The sequence below is a fragment of the Microtus pennsylvanicus genome, chromosome 2, assembly GCF_037038515.1.
Source record: "Microtus pennsylvanicus isolate mMicPen1 chromosome 2, mMicPen1.hap1, whole genome shotgun sequence".
Classification (NCBI taxonomy): Eukaryota; Metazoa; Chordata; class Mammalia; order Rodentia; family Cricetidae; genus Microtus; species Microtus pennsylvanicus.
Window position 1 is genome coordinate 98,632,349 of NC_134580.1, and position 13,201 is coordinate 98,645,549.

The 13,201-nt window shown below is 41.2% G+C and overlaps 1 protein-coding gene across 5 annotated transcripts in view; it reads right to left on the reverse strand.

The window, feature by feature from the left end:
* The window catches only part of Tmem87a (transmembrane protein 87A), a 51,907-nt gene that overhangs the window by 3,893 nt on the left and 34,813 nt on the right, over window positions 1-13,201 (reverse strand). For 2 of the 5 annotated variants that reach the window (XM_075961880.1, XM_075961879.1), the window contains exons 13-19: window positions 13,092-13,196; window positions 12,042-12,100; window positions 10,921-11,024; window positions 4,934-5,007; window positions 4,498-4,559; window positions 627-682; window positions 119-149 (exon numbers count right to left, since the gene is read on the reverse strand). In XM_075961880.1, coding sequence (XP_075817995.1) covers window positions 119-149; window positions 627-682; window positions 4,498-4,559; window positions 4,934-5,007; window positions 10,921-11,024; window positions 12,042-12,100; window positions 13,092-13,196 — 491 coding nt within the window. Of the gene's footprint in view, window positions 1-118; window positions 150-626; window positions 683-4,497; window positions 4,560-4,933; window positions 5,008-10,920; window positions 11,025-12,041; window positions 12,101-13,091; window position 13,201 lie in introns of all 5 variants that reach the window. The other 3 variants (XM_075961883.1, XM_075961881.1, XM_075961882.1) reach the window with 3 other exon arrangements.

Consider the following 13,201-nt stretch of genomic DNA (forward strand, 5'->3'; position numbering starts at 1 on the left):
CTGGAAAAGGGAGTACGTTACACAGACATGCAGAAAGGGTAAGACTCAATAGAATATTCATGAATGACCATTTAATTACCAGATCCAGAGAGATAATGCCCATGATTTGATTACTAACCTCATCTGAATCCAGCAAGGCCGGAAGTGCTCTGCAGAGAAACGTGACATTTAATAAATTCATGAAGGACAATAGAATAGCGAATGCAATTTAAAGCTTTTTTTACAATTTAGCTAGGATTTTTATCTTATTAACAGCCCTCCAAGAGAAGAAAGAAAAAGAAAAAGAAAAAAAATAGAATCAGACTGGTTCAAGTTCTATAGAAAGAATAAAACATACTTTACAGTGTGACAGGGTCAACGCCCCATTAACATCACAGCTCTGGCAAGGGATTCAGAAATTATAAAGGAATATGCTATGGAGTTTAGACTGACCTGGAGCTAAATATTTCTAAACAGGCCATTTGAATGAGTAATCCTAATTATTTTTGTTTTTATGTTGCTCCTAATCCTTTAACTATTCCTTGGTTCATGTTCTCATTAGACTTCTCTTCAGTTTGTCCACTGAAAATAATAAAGTAAAACTAGCATTGAAACAGGGTTCTTATAGCAATGATCCAAACACTTACACATCAGTCACGGAAGAAGGAACATTTTCTTCTACCCATTTCAAATCATCTTCCTGCTGAGAACAGAGATACCAACTGTTACCAAAACATACCCATATGTCTCAAGAACAGATCTGAGTTTATAAGACCTCTATAGCAGCCTTTTGTTATATAGCACATGCACATAAATGACAAAACTTATTAAAATTTTTCTTCAAATACCTTTAATCTCTCCCTAGTATCCCAACCCCTATTATTACTCAACCTTCTTTCCCTGTGAGTTCGACATTACTGGGTTTTCACAAATAAGAGATCATGCAGCACTTGTTTTTTTGTGCCTGGTTTATTTAACAAAATGTCTTCTAGTTCACCAGCATCACTGAAAATGTCAGAACTTCCTTCTATTTTAAGAATAAATGCTGTTTGACCGTGTATTTAGTCAGTCATTGGGTGAAACTGTTTTCAAGACAGGGTTTCTCAGTGTAGCCCTGGCTGTCCAAGAAATTCACTTTGTAGACTAGGCTGGCCTTGAACTCAGAGATTTGCCCGCCTCTGCCTCCCACACCACGTGCTGGGATCCAAGGCGTGCACAAGCATGCCCAGGTCACTGAGTGAAACTTACGGGAAGTATCTTTGCAATTGAGGCTGCCACAATGAGCTTGGGAATGCAGGCATCCTTCCTGCACACTGACTTCTTATGACTACGTGCCCAACAGCAGGAAACAAGGTCACAGCGTAAGTAGCTTTACTTTGATTTCCAGGGATTCCCCACACTAACCCATGTGCAGCAGAGCACATACGGGGGCCTTGTACGCCCCTTCTCACCAAGGTTTTCATCTTTCACCTTTTGGATAAGAGCCATTCTAGCACTCTAGGGTGTCAGCTCATTGTGGCTTGATTATCGGTGATAAGCATTTTTTAGACATGCATTTGTAACCTCTTCCTGTGAGAATTTCTATTCAAGTCCTTTGCCCTGTTTTAATCAGCATGTTTTCCTGTTACTGACTTGTTCTGAGTTCCTTATACATAGATATTAGCCATACTTTCTCTCACTCCATGGCTGTCTATTTACACTGTTGACAGTTTGCTCTGTCAACCATATAGCAGATTTTTGGTTTGATGCAATTGTATATGATGACTGTTCTATTTCTGGTTCTGTGGCCTCAGCTGCTTGATCCAAATTAAAAACCAACCAAACAAAACCTCATTATGTAGACCAATATGATGCAATGTCTCTCCTGTCTTACATGAATTTTATAGGATCAGGCCATATACATAAGACCTTAATCACAAACAAACACACACACACACACCCCTGAAACTCACCCCATTTATGGTCCTAACTCAGGCAAGGCTGGTACTCTACAACTGAACTCTATCTCCAGAGCCTTAATTCATTTTGGATGACTTCCGGTTTCTCCAACATCATTTATTGAAAAAGAAAGAAATGATCTTTTCCTACGTGTCCTTACTACCTCTGTCAAAATTCAAATGACCAGAAATATACAAATGTAACCTCCAGGCTCTCTACTATGTTCCACTGGCTCACGTCTCTATTTTAAGCCAATACCGTATTGTTTGGATCAGATGGCTCTGAAGGTTTGTTCTGATTGTCCTGGGGGTTATATCTGGAACTCATACATGCCGAACACACTCTACTGTAAACTACAGCTCTAGCACCCTGTGGAACATTTTGTTTACTATATTAAGTACATATGTGTTCATATATATGCAGGTATGTATGAGTGTGTGTGCACTCAGGACAGATATTAACATTTGTCCTTCTCAACTATTCTTCACCTTTATTGCTGTGTAGGACACCTTGGAGGAGTTAGTTCTCTATTTCCACTGAAACTCAGGTCATCAGGCTTGGCAGCACAAGTCTTATCACCACATATTTTTTGAGACAAGGTCTCTCACTGCATCTGGAGTGCACTGATTAGCTAGACTGGCTGGCCAGCAAACACTAGAGATGCTACTGCCACCTCCCCAGGACCTGGGTTACACATGCTTGTTTGGCTTTTATAATGGGCTTGGGTATCTGAACGCAGACCCTCATGCCTACACAGAGAGAATTTTACCCATAGAGCAGAGCCACCTCCTCGGTCCCACTGTGCTACATTTGAAGTTCCGCTAGTATGATGCCTTCAGCTTTATTCTTTTTCTCAAGAACACTTTAACTACTTAGGTGTTTTGCTTTTATTTTTGAGGTTTCTTGCAAACATTATAGTTGCTTTAAAAAAATTGTGAAAACCTCCTGGAATTTTGATAGTGACTACAGTAATTGCTTTGGGTAGAGCGGACATTATAATGGTTAATTCACGTAGGTCAGCAAGATGGCTCAAGTGGGTAAGGGTGTTGCTGACAAGCATGAAGACCTGGATTTAATCCCTGGAACTCACATGGTGATGAAAGAGAACTAACTCTCCTAAGTTGTTGTCTGACCTGAACACAGGCATAACATATTGAAGGAGCAAAACAAACTCCATTTTGAAAAAGAACTCCATTCTAGACAGGACCTAACCAGGGGGCTGAATGCAGTCCAGCAAAGTCATAAATATTCCCAAGAAACTGTGTCTGCCCTGGTTGAAGAGACCCACCCAGGTACCCAAACAACATCTGTTCACATCTGCTTGCTTCAAACATCCTGTAGGTACCTGATTAACTACTGTTTTGCCCCTGTGGTTAGCACAGGGTCAGCAGATGTCTGGAGGAAGTAACCAGGAGGCTGTTGCTATCCCCTCAGATACTAATGGCCTATCAGTAGCTAACAGCTGAGCTTTACTTTTACTGCTAACTTTTGGCCCTTGCCTTCTGAAAAAGCTTCTCCAATTTATAAGGCAGAGACTAGGGACCATTCAGCTAATGGTACACAGGGGATGCGCGTACACAACTGTCAGCATCACAGACCCCGACCAATACAGGAACCCAAGATTGGGTTCTAATTAGTTACATAGAAAACGGGGAATGAGAAAAATGAAAAAGTGATCAGAATGACCTGTGGCTTTCTGCCTGAACCACGCTGTTTAGGCTAGGCTAAAACACTTCATACATGACAAGGGCCATGGCAGGAGCCCATAACAACTGGGAGAGCATTGCCTCAAGGACAGCCAAAAACTGGCCAATTAAAAATATGACCATAGTATGCTTTCTCTACATACCCCAAGGACAGATAGGAATGGGCCAACCAAGAACATCCATACTTCATTTACATAATGATTTCATGCTTTTTGAATTTCCTGTCCTCAATTAGGTACAGGTATAAAAACTAAGTGAAAACTCATGGTCCTGGAAAATTATTTATAAAAAGTCCTATAAACTCTGGAAGGGAGCTCCTCCCACCCTTACTGTGTTGAGTGTGCTGGACGAGTTCCTTGCCTCAGCTGGTACTATGCTTTGGAATAAACCATGCTTTTGCATCCAAGTCCAGGATCCCTGGTAGTCACTTTGGGGGACAAGAGTATGGGCACAACAATATACCATCTCCACTCACACCCATATGCACACATACACACAAATAAATAAAACATGATGTGTATTAAAATATTTAAGGGGAGCTGGAGAGATGGCTCAGAGGTTAAGAGCATTGCCTGCTCTTCCAAAGGTCCTGAGTTCAATTCCCTGCAACCACATGGTGGCTCACAACCATCTGTAATGAGGTCTGGTGCCCTCTTCTGGCCTGCAGACATACAGACAGAATATTGTATACATAATAAATAAAGAAAGAAAGAATAAAAAAAAACTTAAAAAAAATAAATAAAATATTTAAGAGCAAACAAAATAACAAAATAGTTACAAAACCTCATTAAGGCCCACCCATAGCAATCTTAGGTTCCACCATGGGCCACAACCCAGGCAAAGATCACAAAGAAAGGAAAAAAGTCACACTTACTGTTTTGTTTACTTTACTATTTCCATTTGGTTCCTGCTTGGTACTTCTCATTTTCATTCCTTCTACAAAAGGGAAAGAAAAGAGAACAAAAAGCCCATAGATTGGTTAACTTTGTCATTACACCAACCACCAAAGCAAAACAATACTCAGAGATCTAAGTTTACTGACTGATCAGAACAGACGTTCCTTTAACCTAACATTTGTAATAAAAGTGCAAAGCTAAAGCTGTGTCTCACTTCTACAAGAGATCTGAGCATTAATGCACAAGTGTCAGTCGGTTTACTGTGGCTTCATTTAAAGTTTGGCCAGTCTCCCTTCACCCTAACTTTACCAAATACAAGAACTCCCATAGTTGTTTTTTTCTTTTAAAATTATTTTCTTTAAAAGAAAATACTAAAAGCACAAATATAAACAGGAAGTTTTCTCCAAAGCTCACCAAAACTTTCCTTCAGCATCGGTTCCTTCTGTTCATCCTCTTCATCTTCCTCTGACAATGGTGAAAAGGCAAACCTGGAGGAAGAGCACAGAGGGAATGCCACAGGGAATAGTCACTCTCTGACATCAAAGAACTGCTTCCCCTTCAGAGAGGTCTTAACTGACTATACCATCAACGAGTATCAAGGCAGGAAGAGCCACTGTTGGAGAGAATTATTTTCAGGTGTGTTGCTTTTGTTTATGCTGTTGTATTTGATTAACTGTGATTCTTTGCCTGTTTAAAACACTGATGGTCCTAATAAGGACATGAACGACCAATAGCAAGGCAGAAGCACGGATAGGCAGGTCTAGCAGGCAGAGAGTATAAAAGGAGAAATGAGGAGAAGAACGAGGAGGAGCAAAAGAGAACAAGGAGAGAAGAATATCAGGGGCCAGACACCCAGTCACCCAGCAAGCCATGGAGAAAGAAAAGAAAGGTGTACAGAAATAGAGAAAGATAAAAGCCTGGAGTCCAAAGGTGGTCAGGATAATTAAAGTTAAGAAACGCTGACAAGAAATACGCCAAGCTAAGGCTGGGCATTCATCACTAAGAACAAGCCTCTGTGAGTGAATTATCTGGGAGCTGAGTGATGGGCCCCTCAAAAAGGCAAAAGAGTAAAACACCATACAACAAACCACAGACTACCCATGACTTCAGACAAGTTAATTTCCTCATCTGTAAACGGAGACAAAAGAACAAGAGTCAAAACACTCAGTAGTGTTTTCCAAAAAGTAAAGCCAAGCTAGGAGAGGCAGCACAAACCTGTAATCCCAGAACTAGTAAGGCTGAGGCAGGGCAGTTTAAGAGTTCAAAGCCAGTCTAGTCTGGATGACACAGTGAGACCCTGTCTCTTTATTAAACAATAAAAACCTCCAAGTCAAGTCACTATGAAGTGCTTAAAACAATACCTGATATATTTCAAAGACATATATGAGGAAAATAGCTCTAATTTTAAACTTCAGCCTTCAGTCTGAGTGCCCCAGATAATCTAAACTCTCAGTCTCCACACGAGAAAGCTACTAACTGAGCACACTTCAGATTGCCTTTCCCTAGAAGGCTTTAGCTCTGACCTCACTCTGCTCTTCCCATTTTATTGCTGTCTAATGCTTTCATTTTATTTTGTCTTAAAGTTTCTCATGAGGAAGAAAAACCTATTAGTAAGATAGGAATGGGGAATGTCTGTCACTTATTAAGGGCTAGCTTCACTGGTAAAGACCACAGTTAATGTTTGAACAGCACCTGAAGTGAGAGTAAGACAGAGACCCCTCTCACAACCTCTACCACACCACAATGTCAGAATGAGAAGACAGAGATTATTGCCAAGGAAGACTACATAAGGCCTTAAGTTCAATCCTTAATACCATTACACAAGAAGGATAGAAACTACCTTAAATCTAGCATGACCACAGTTTAAAACAAGAAACTACAGGGCTAGAGAAATGGCTCAGTGGTTAAGAGCACTGCCTGCTCTTCCAAAGGTCCTGAGTTCAATTCCCGGCAATCACATGGTGGCCCACAACCATCTGTAATGAGATCTGATGCCCTCTTCTAGCCTGCAGGCATACATGCAGACAGAATATTGTATACATAATAAATAAATATTAAAAAAAAACAAGAAACTACAACATTTAATCATAACACAGATTTTGATACCCAATGTCTTGGGAGGGTGAGTTACAAGAATCCTAAAGCTGGCACAGTTATGGCAAAGGGCTGCCTAAGGAAGAAACGGGTTTACCAGTAGTCACCTCATTCTTATGCTACACAGTCTACATAATTATTTTTAAGTATCAACACTAGTGACTAGTAGATCAAAGGATTAAATGAATAATTACAGTAGCAAACCATGAAAATGTTACATAATGTCTTTTTTTTTTTTTTTTTTTTGATTTTTCAGACAGGGTTTCTCTGTGGCTCTGGAGCCTGTCCTGGAACTAGCTCTGTAGACCAGGCTGGTCTCGAACTCACAGAGATCTTCCTGCCTCCGCCTCCCGAGTGCTGGGATTAAAGGCGTGCGCCACCACCACCCAGCTTACATAATGTTTTTATTAATTCATGTGTGTGTAAAAAGCAAAATACATGCATAGCGGTCAGAAGACAACTGTCAGGAGTCAATTCCTTCCTTCCACCAGATGGGTCTGAGGGATTGCACTTAGGTCAGCAGGAATAGTGGTAACAGATATCTTTACCAAAGAAGCCACTTTTGTGGCTCTGTACTAGTTTTTTATTTAAAGATATCCCCACCACAAACTGGCTCTGTACTAGTTTTTTATTTAAAGATATCCCCACCACAAACTGGCTCTGTTACATGCTAGTTATATTCATGGTGCTCCTGTGTTATCTTATAAATGTTGCATCTGTCTAATGAAGAATCAATATTGTTTAAAGAAAGGTCTGACTTTTGCCCTTGCTTATTGAGAAGGAGGTCTCCATGCCTACAGAAGGTCCTTTCTTTTCTTTTTTTTCTTTTTCCTTTCTTTCCTCAAGACAGTGTTTCTCTGTGTAGTCCTGACTGTCCTGGAACTCGCTCTGAAGACAAGACTGCCTTGAACTTAAAGATCCACCTACTTCTGCCTCTTAAATGCTGGAATTAAATATGTGTGCCACCACCATCTTTGTGTTCCTTGGCTTCTAACAGTGTAGTTTATAAAAGGAGCTGCAGACCATATCTTATTAGAACTAATATCCATATTAGTTAGGACCTATTCAGGAAGTGGAGACTAAAGGTATCAGCTTAACCACCAGGAAAGTTTAAAATTTTAAGGTGGTGGCTCACGCCTTTAATCCCAGCGTTCGAGAGACAGGCAGGCTGATCTCTGTGAGTTCGAGACCAGCCTGGTCTACAAGAGCTAGTTCCTGGACAGGCACCAAAGCTACACAGAGAAACCATGTCTCAAAAAAACCCAAATAACTAACTAACTAACTAAATAAGGTCAGCCACATATAACTGAGCCCCAGTAAAAATTCTGGATGCCTAAACTTCAGGCTGGAATACTCTGCAGTCTATTTGGCCAAGAGAAGTAGCACTGCCTATGACACTGCAGCAGCCAGAAGCTTTGGTCTGGCCTCCAGACTCAGCACTCTGCCTCTCTTCTCCTGGGTTATGATAGCTTTTATTTGTTCTCAGGAAATAAACAGAGGCCATGAGCCTAACACTTGCAGTGATCTCTGTGTATCTGTCCAGCGAATTACAAAACCTGGGAAGGGTGGCAGGAACTCTAAGTTAGCAAGAGACTAGGCACAGTCTTGTCAGGGTTCTTTTCCCAGATTCTAGATTCTGACTAACTCTGGGTAGAAGTAGAACAGTTCTTTGCTACCGCAGGATCACATCTGGGGGTTTGTTTGGGGTATGGGAGGATAAGACAGACTTGATTTAGAAAACTGTTAAATAAGAGGGGCCGATAGGGAGTGTAGTATAAGTTTTAAGGATTGACATTCTATCCTGCAGGGGTAGCTCCTTAAACAGGAAGGCAAAACAATTCAAAATAGTTTCCAGAAGTTCCTGAAACCAACCAGATTCACTACGCCTCTCCCTAGCAATAAAGTAATAAAAGAGTAGGCAATAAAAGCCAAGAGTCCCTCTCAGAGGATGAAAGCTAAATTGAAAAAAATAGATTCAGGGTGGTAGCAGCACACACCTTTATTCCTAGCACTCCTAGGCAGAGGGAGGCAGATCTCTGCAAGTTCAAGGCCAACCTGGTCTACAGGGCAAGTTCCAGGGCAGACTCCAAAGCTACAGAGAAACCCTATCTCGAAAAACCAAAAATGATCCAGAAAAACCAATCTATAAAATAAGACTCTCAGACTAGCCAAGCTGCAAAGATACCAGACTAGTTGCTTGGAAGGAGCAGAAACCAGTCAAGCTATTAAAGAGGTTTAGATCAATTGAGGCACCTGGAAGACTCTCCAACCTGTTGAGCTGCCTTCAGACTGTGCAGCATGCTCCAGGTTCCCAGATTTTGTGAAATGTCACACATGTTGGGTGGGCTTTGGTAATGCAGCTATCATTGAATCATTTCTGCTCCTGTAAGCAGCCCCTCACCCATATTCCCATAAGTAACCCTAATAAAATTCAGTGATTCACCAAACTGGACTTTGGTCTGTTGTTCCCTATCTGGCATAAGTAGACATGTGCTGTGTTTCCCAGGAAAAGTTTTGTCACACAACAGGGTGGGGAGAACAGGACAGGGGGATACTGGAGTATATCATCAACCAGCTATTCCATTATATTCCTTATCCTCCTCTTATATAACATTGTCAACATAACTAAGCCATAACTTGAAGTCACAGGGAATGCAGGCAGTGTTTAGAAAAGAAAACAAGACAGTAATGCAAAAAACTTGTAGATCAGGCTGGCCTCGAACTCACAGAGATCCACCTGCCTCTGTCTCCCCAGTGCTGGAATTAAAGGCATGGGCCACCACTGAGTGAGGAAAAGAAACCTTTTAAACCGAATTACAACTGAGTAACAAGCTAAGAACAGATCCAACAGAGGCTCCTGGAGCTCTACGTTCTTCCCCGCACGCATGGTTTCAGCTCTCTTCTCTCTACTACTAGACTTTGTGTATCTGATTATTAAGGTTTTACCCTTTCCCTTTCGGGTTATGTAGTTTAACATAATCTCTCTCTCTTTTTTCTTCAGTTTTTCGAGACAGGGTTTCACTGTTTAGCTCTGGCTGTCCGGTAACTTGCTCTTAGACCAGACTTGCCTCAAACTAGAGATCCTCAGGTCTCTGGCTCCCCTCCTGAGTGCTGAGATTAAAAGCGTGTGCTGTCATCGCCAGGATTAACATAATCTCTTAATCATCTAAATATAAGGGAGGGGGGGAAAACAGAAACAAAGGTGTGGGCACTGATAAAAATGGGCACTGGGCTGGAGAGACGGCTCAGTGGTTAAGAGATTTGCTTGTTCTTCCAAAGGTCCTGAGTTCAATTCCCAGCAACCAAATGGTGGCTTACAACCATCTGTAATGAGATTTGGTGCCCTCTTCTGGCCTGGAGGGATACATGCAGACAGAACACTGTATACATAATAAATAAATTTTTCAAAAAAGAATGGGCAGTTCCTAATGAGGATTTACCTACACTAAAATAACTATAACCTATGACTTTAAACTCCAGTCAGTAACACAGACTCTCAGTTCACCCTATCATCATAGTGGGTGATGATGTAGGCTAGGTGGGGCCTACAAAATTCTTTTACTTCTTTCTGAACACCAGAAAGTAGAGGGATTCTCAATTACTTTCTCCCATATTTGCCTAAACAAATTATTTATCTGTCAGGGTTGAAATGCGTTCGGCTGGAACTTGCAGTTCACTCCTCTTTGATCCAGAAAGCCTCACTTTCCTTTCTCCAAACCCCACCCTCTCAGAAAATCTCCAAGAAAGAAAAGGCACCAAAAAGCCCAGTTTGCATCCTTGGCAACTGTGGCAGGCAGCTCCTTCCCTGAAGTCACCAGCTGCCCAAGTCCCTACCTAAAGCGGTCAGCTTTAGATCATACTTAGGCATAACACCTCATCACCCCTTGCCTACAGGGTATATAAGCTTCCTGCTTTAGTTCGGGTGTGTGACTTCTCTTGCCTCAATCTCTGTGGCTAGAGAACTCACCTGGGAGTTGCTTTGCTCAAATAAACTTGTTCTTTTACGTTTTCAATTCGGCTTGATCTGGCTTACTGCACTGGTAGAGAAACCTATTATTGGAGTACAGAAAACCTATTAAAACAGACCTAAGTAACTCAGTTTTATTCCCTTTCATTACAAAAAGGGAAACTTAAGGCCTGCAGAAGTGAAAGAGACAGCATGGCAGAGCCACAAGCAAGTTAATGGAAGAGCTAAAAAGTCCTTCTGCCCAGTATCCACTACGCAGCACAGACCTGACACTGTTCCTTAATTCACCACCCCTATTTGACAGCATTCATTCTGGTAGCAGAATAAAGAGTCCCAGTACCTCTGGTTATTTGCTGATGGTCGCCAGAGAATCATGATGACAAAGAGGATCATGGAAAACAGCAACCGCCAAATGGCATCATCCACCCACAGCTCCCGCCAGTCCTGCAATAAGGGGGAAATGTACAACACTTCATGTATATTATCACTGTTCAAAGTCCTTTGGCATAGAAAAAGAGTCCCTTATTTATACACCTTGAGTGTATAAATAAGGTGTATTTATTAGAAGCTACTATACAAGATACCTGGCACGTGCTGGGGTTATAAGCTTGGAAAGAAAAGAAGGCCATTTCTTCCTGTCATGCTTACTGTTGCTAGAGCAAAGGCACTAGCAAGCTGCACAGAGTAAAAGTGTCACAGCTCATAGAATGCTCAAGGCAAGTAACTTTTGGCTGCTAACTTTTTAATTTTATTTATTGTTTTTTTTTTAATCAGGCTAGTCTCAAGTTGTGTGCCACTACACCCAGTTTAGGCTTAAATCAATCAATCTCTCTCTCTCTCTCTCTCTCTCTCTCTCTCTCTCTCTCTCTTTCTTTTTTTCTTTCAAGACAGGATTCTTCCCCTAACAGCTCTTGCAGTCCTAGAACTCACTTTCTAGTTCAGGCTGGCCTTGAATTCTCAGAGATCCCCTGCTTCTGCCTTGAGTGCTGGTACTAAGAACCTAGAGCCACCACTCCCAGCTGTAGGTTTAGATTTCTAGTCCTGCTGAATTTTGATTGTGCCATCATGCTAATTATATAGTTGTCATCTGTCACTTATCAATATGACCAAAAGAGAGCTCCACACAGAAATCCTACTGGCCACAGTCTCTGTCTAAAGGAAGTAGCTTCTACTCAGAGAGGAATCATTTGTACATGATGTTCATCACTTTGGAGATTTTGAGTTAAGGCAAGCTATGGATCATATCCAATAGGGGCTGGGAGTGTGACTTAGTGGCAAAGCTCCTGCCTCATATACAAGAAGGCCTGAGTTCAATCCCTAGGACCAATAAACAAATACAAGCACACCACACGATATGGAAGCACACTTAGGGGAAGAAACCTAGTCTTAAATTCTTATTCCTTCTAAGAATCTTGGACTATAATAAACATCACACTCCTAACCACAGTGTTTATAACTTACCGACTGGCAAGTCACTATTCTGAACTTCATGGTTGTCCAGATGATGAACACAATAGATGCTAGCATGAAATGAAAAACCTGGTCAGATCATAAATGGACGTTTACACCCCCAGTTACATTCAATGATCTAAAGTAAGTACAATTCCATATTCCTGACTAGCACTTAGTTATCTTCAATATAAACTTATTAAACACCTACTACAAGCAAGGCTCACAATATATACTACTGCCATAATGTACAGTTTTGCAATCATTTTGTCTTTACCATCTGGCTACTTCAGTAACCCTCAGAATTAGAACAGAAGCTAACGGAATATATGCTAACTTTAGTAGCATTATCAGAACAAATTTTTCCTTTTCCAACTTATTTTTTGAGACAGTATCTCTCATTGAAATGGGAACACAGTGACTGGCCAGACTCAAAGTTTACCAGTTTGGGAAGACTACCTGACCAGTGAGTTCCAGGGATTCTTCTGTTTCCACTATGGGTGCTGGGGATTGGTACTGAGGTCTCCATGCTTCTATGGCATGTACTTTATCTATGGAACCACCTCCCTAAACCCACACCTGGCTTTCCCACATGAGGACCAGAGACCTGAACTATTGTCCTTACACTTACATAGCAAGCATTTGGCTGAGCCATCTCACCTCTTAATCTTCTTGAAAAGATCATAAACCCTTTAGAGAATTTGGTTAGAACTATGACTGCTTTCCTTAAATGAAAAATGAAACTTTCCATAACTACCAATGGTCCTGTGGGCTGGAAAAGGGCTTAGCAGTTAAGAGCACTGGCTACTTTTCCAGAGAACCCACATTCGGTTGCTAGCACCCATATGGTGGCTTACAACTGTCCATAACTCCAGTTCCGGGGGCTCTGACACCTTCTTCTGGCTCTGCATCAGGCACAGGTGTGGTGCAGAGACACATAAAGGCAAAACACTATTCAAATAAAAAATAACAATAAAATAATAAAATAAAAATAAAAGAATTCCTATTCTAAAGGAAATCACAGGATCATGATGCAACAGTTAAAAACATTTCCAAACTTACCTGCCACTGCTAAGATAAGCGTATTGGTGAAATGCCGATACAAAGAAAGCTTTACAATGTTCCTCCGAAGTTTTAATAGCTTCATTGTTTGCGTCAGGCTAATGAATATG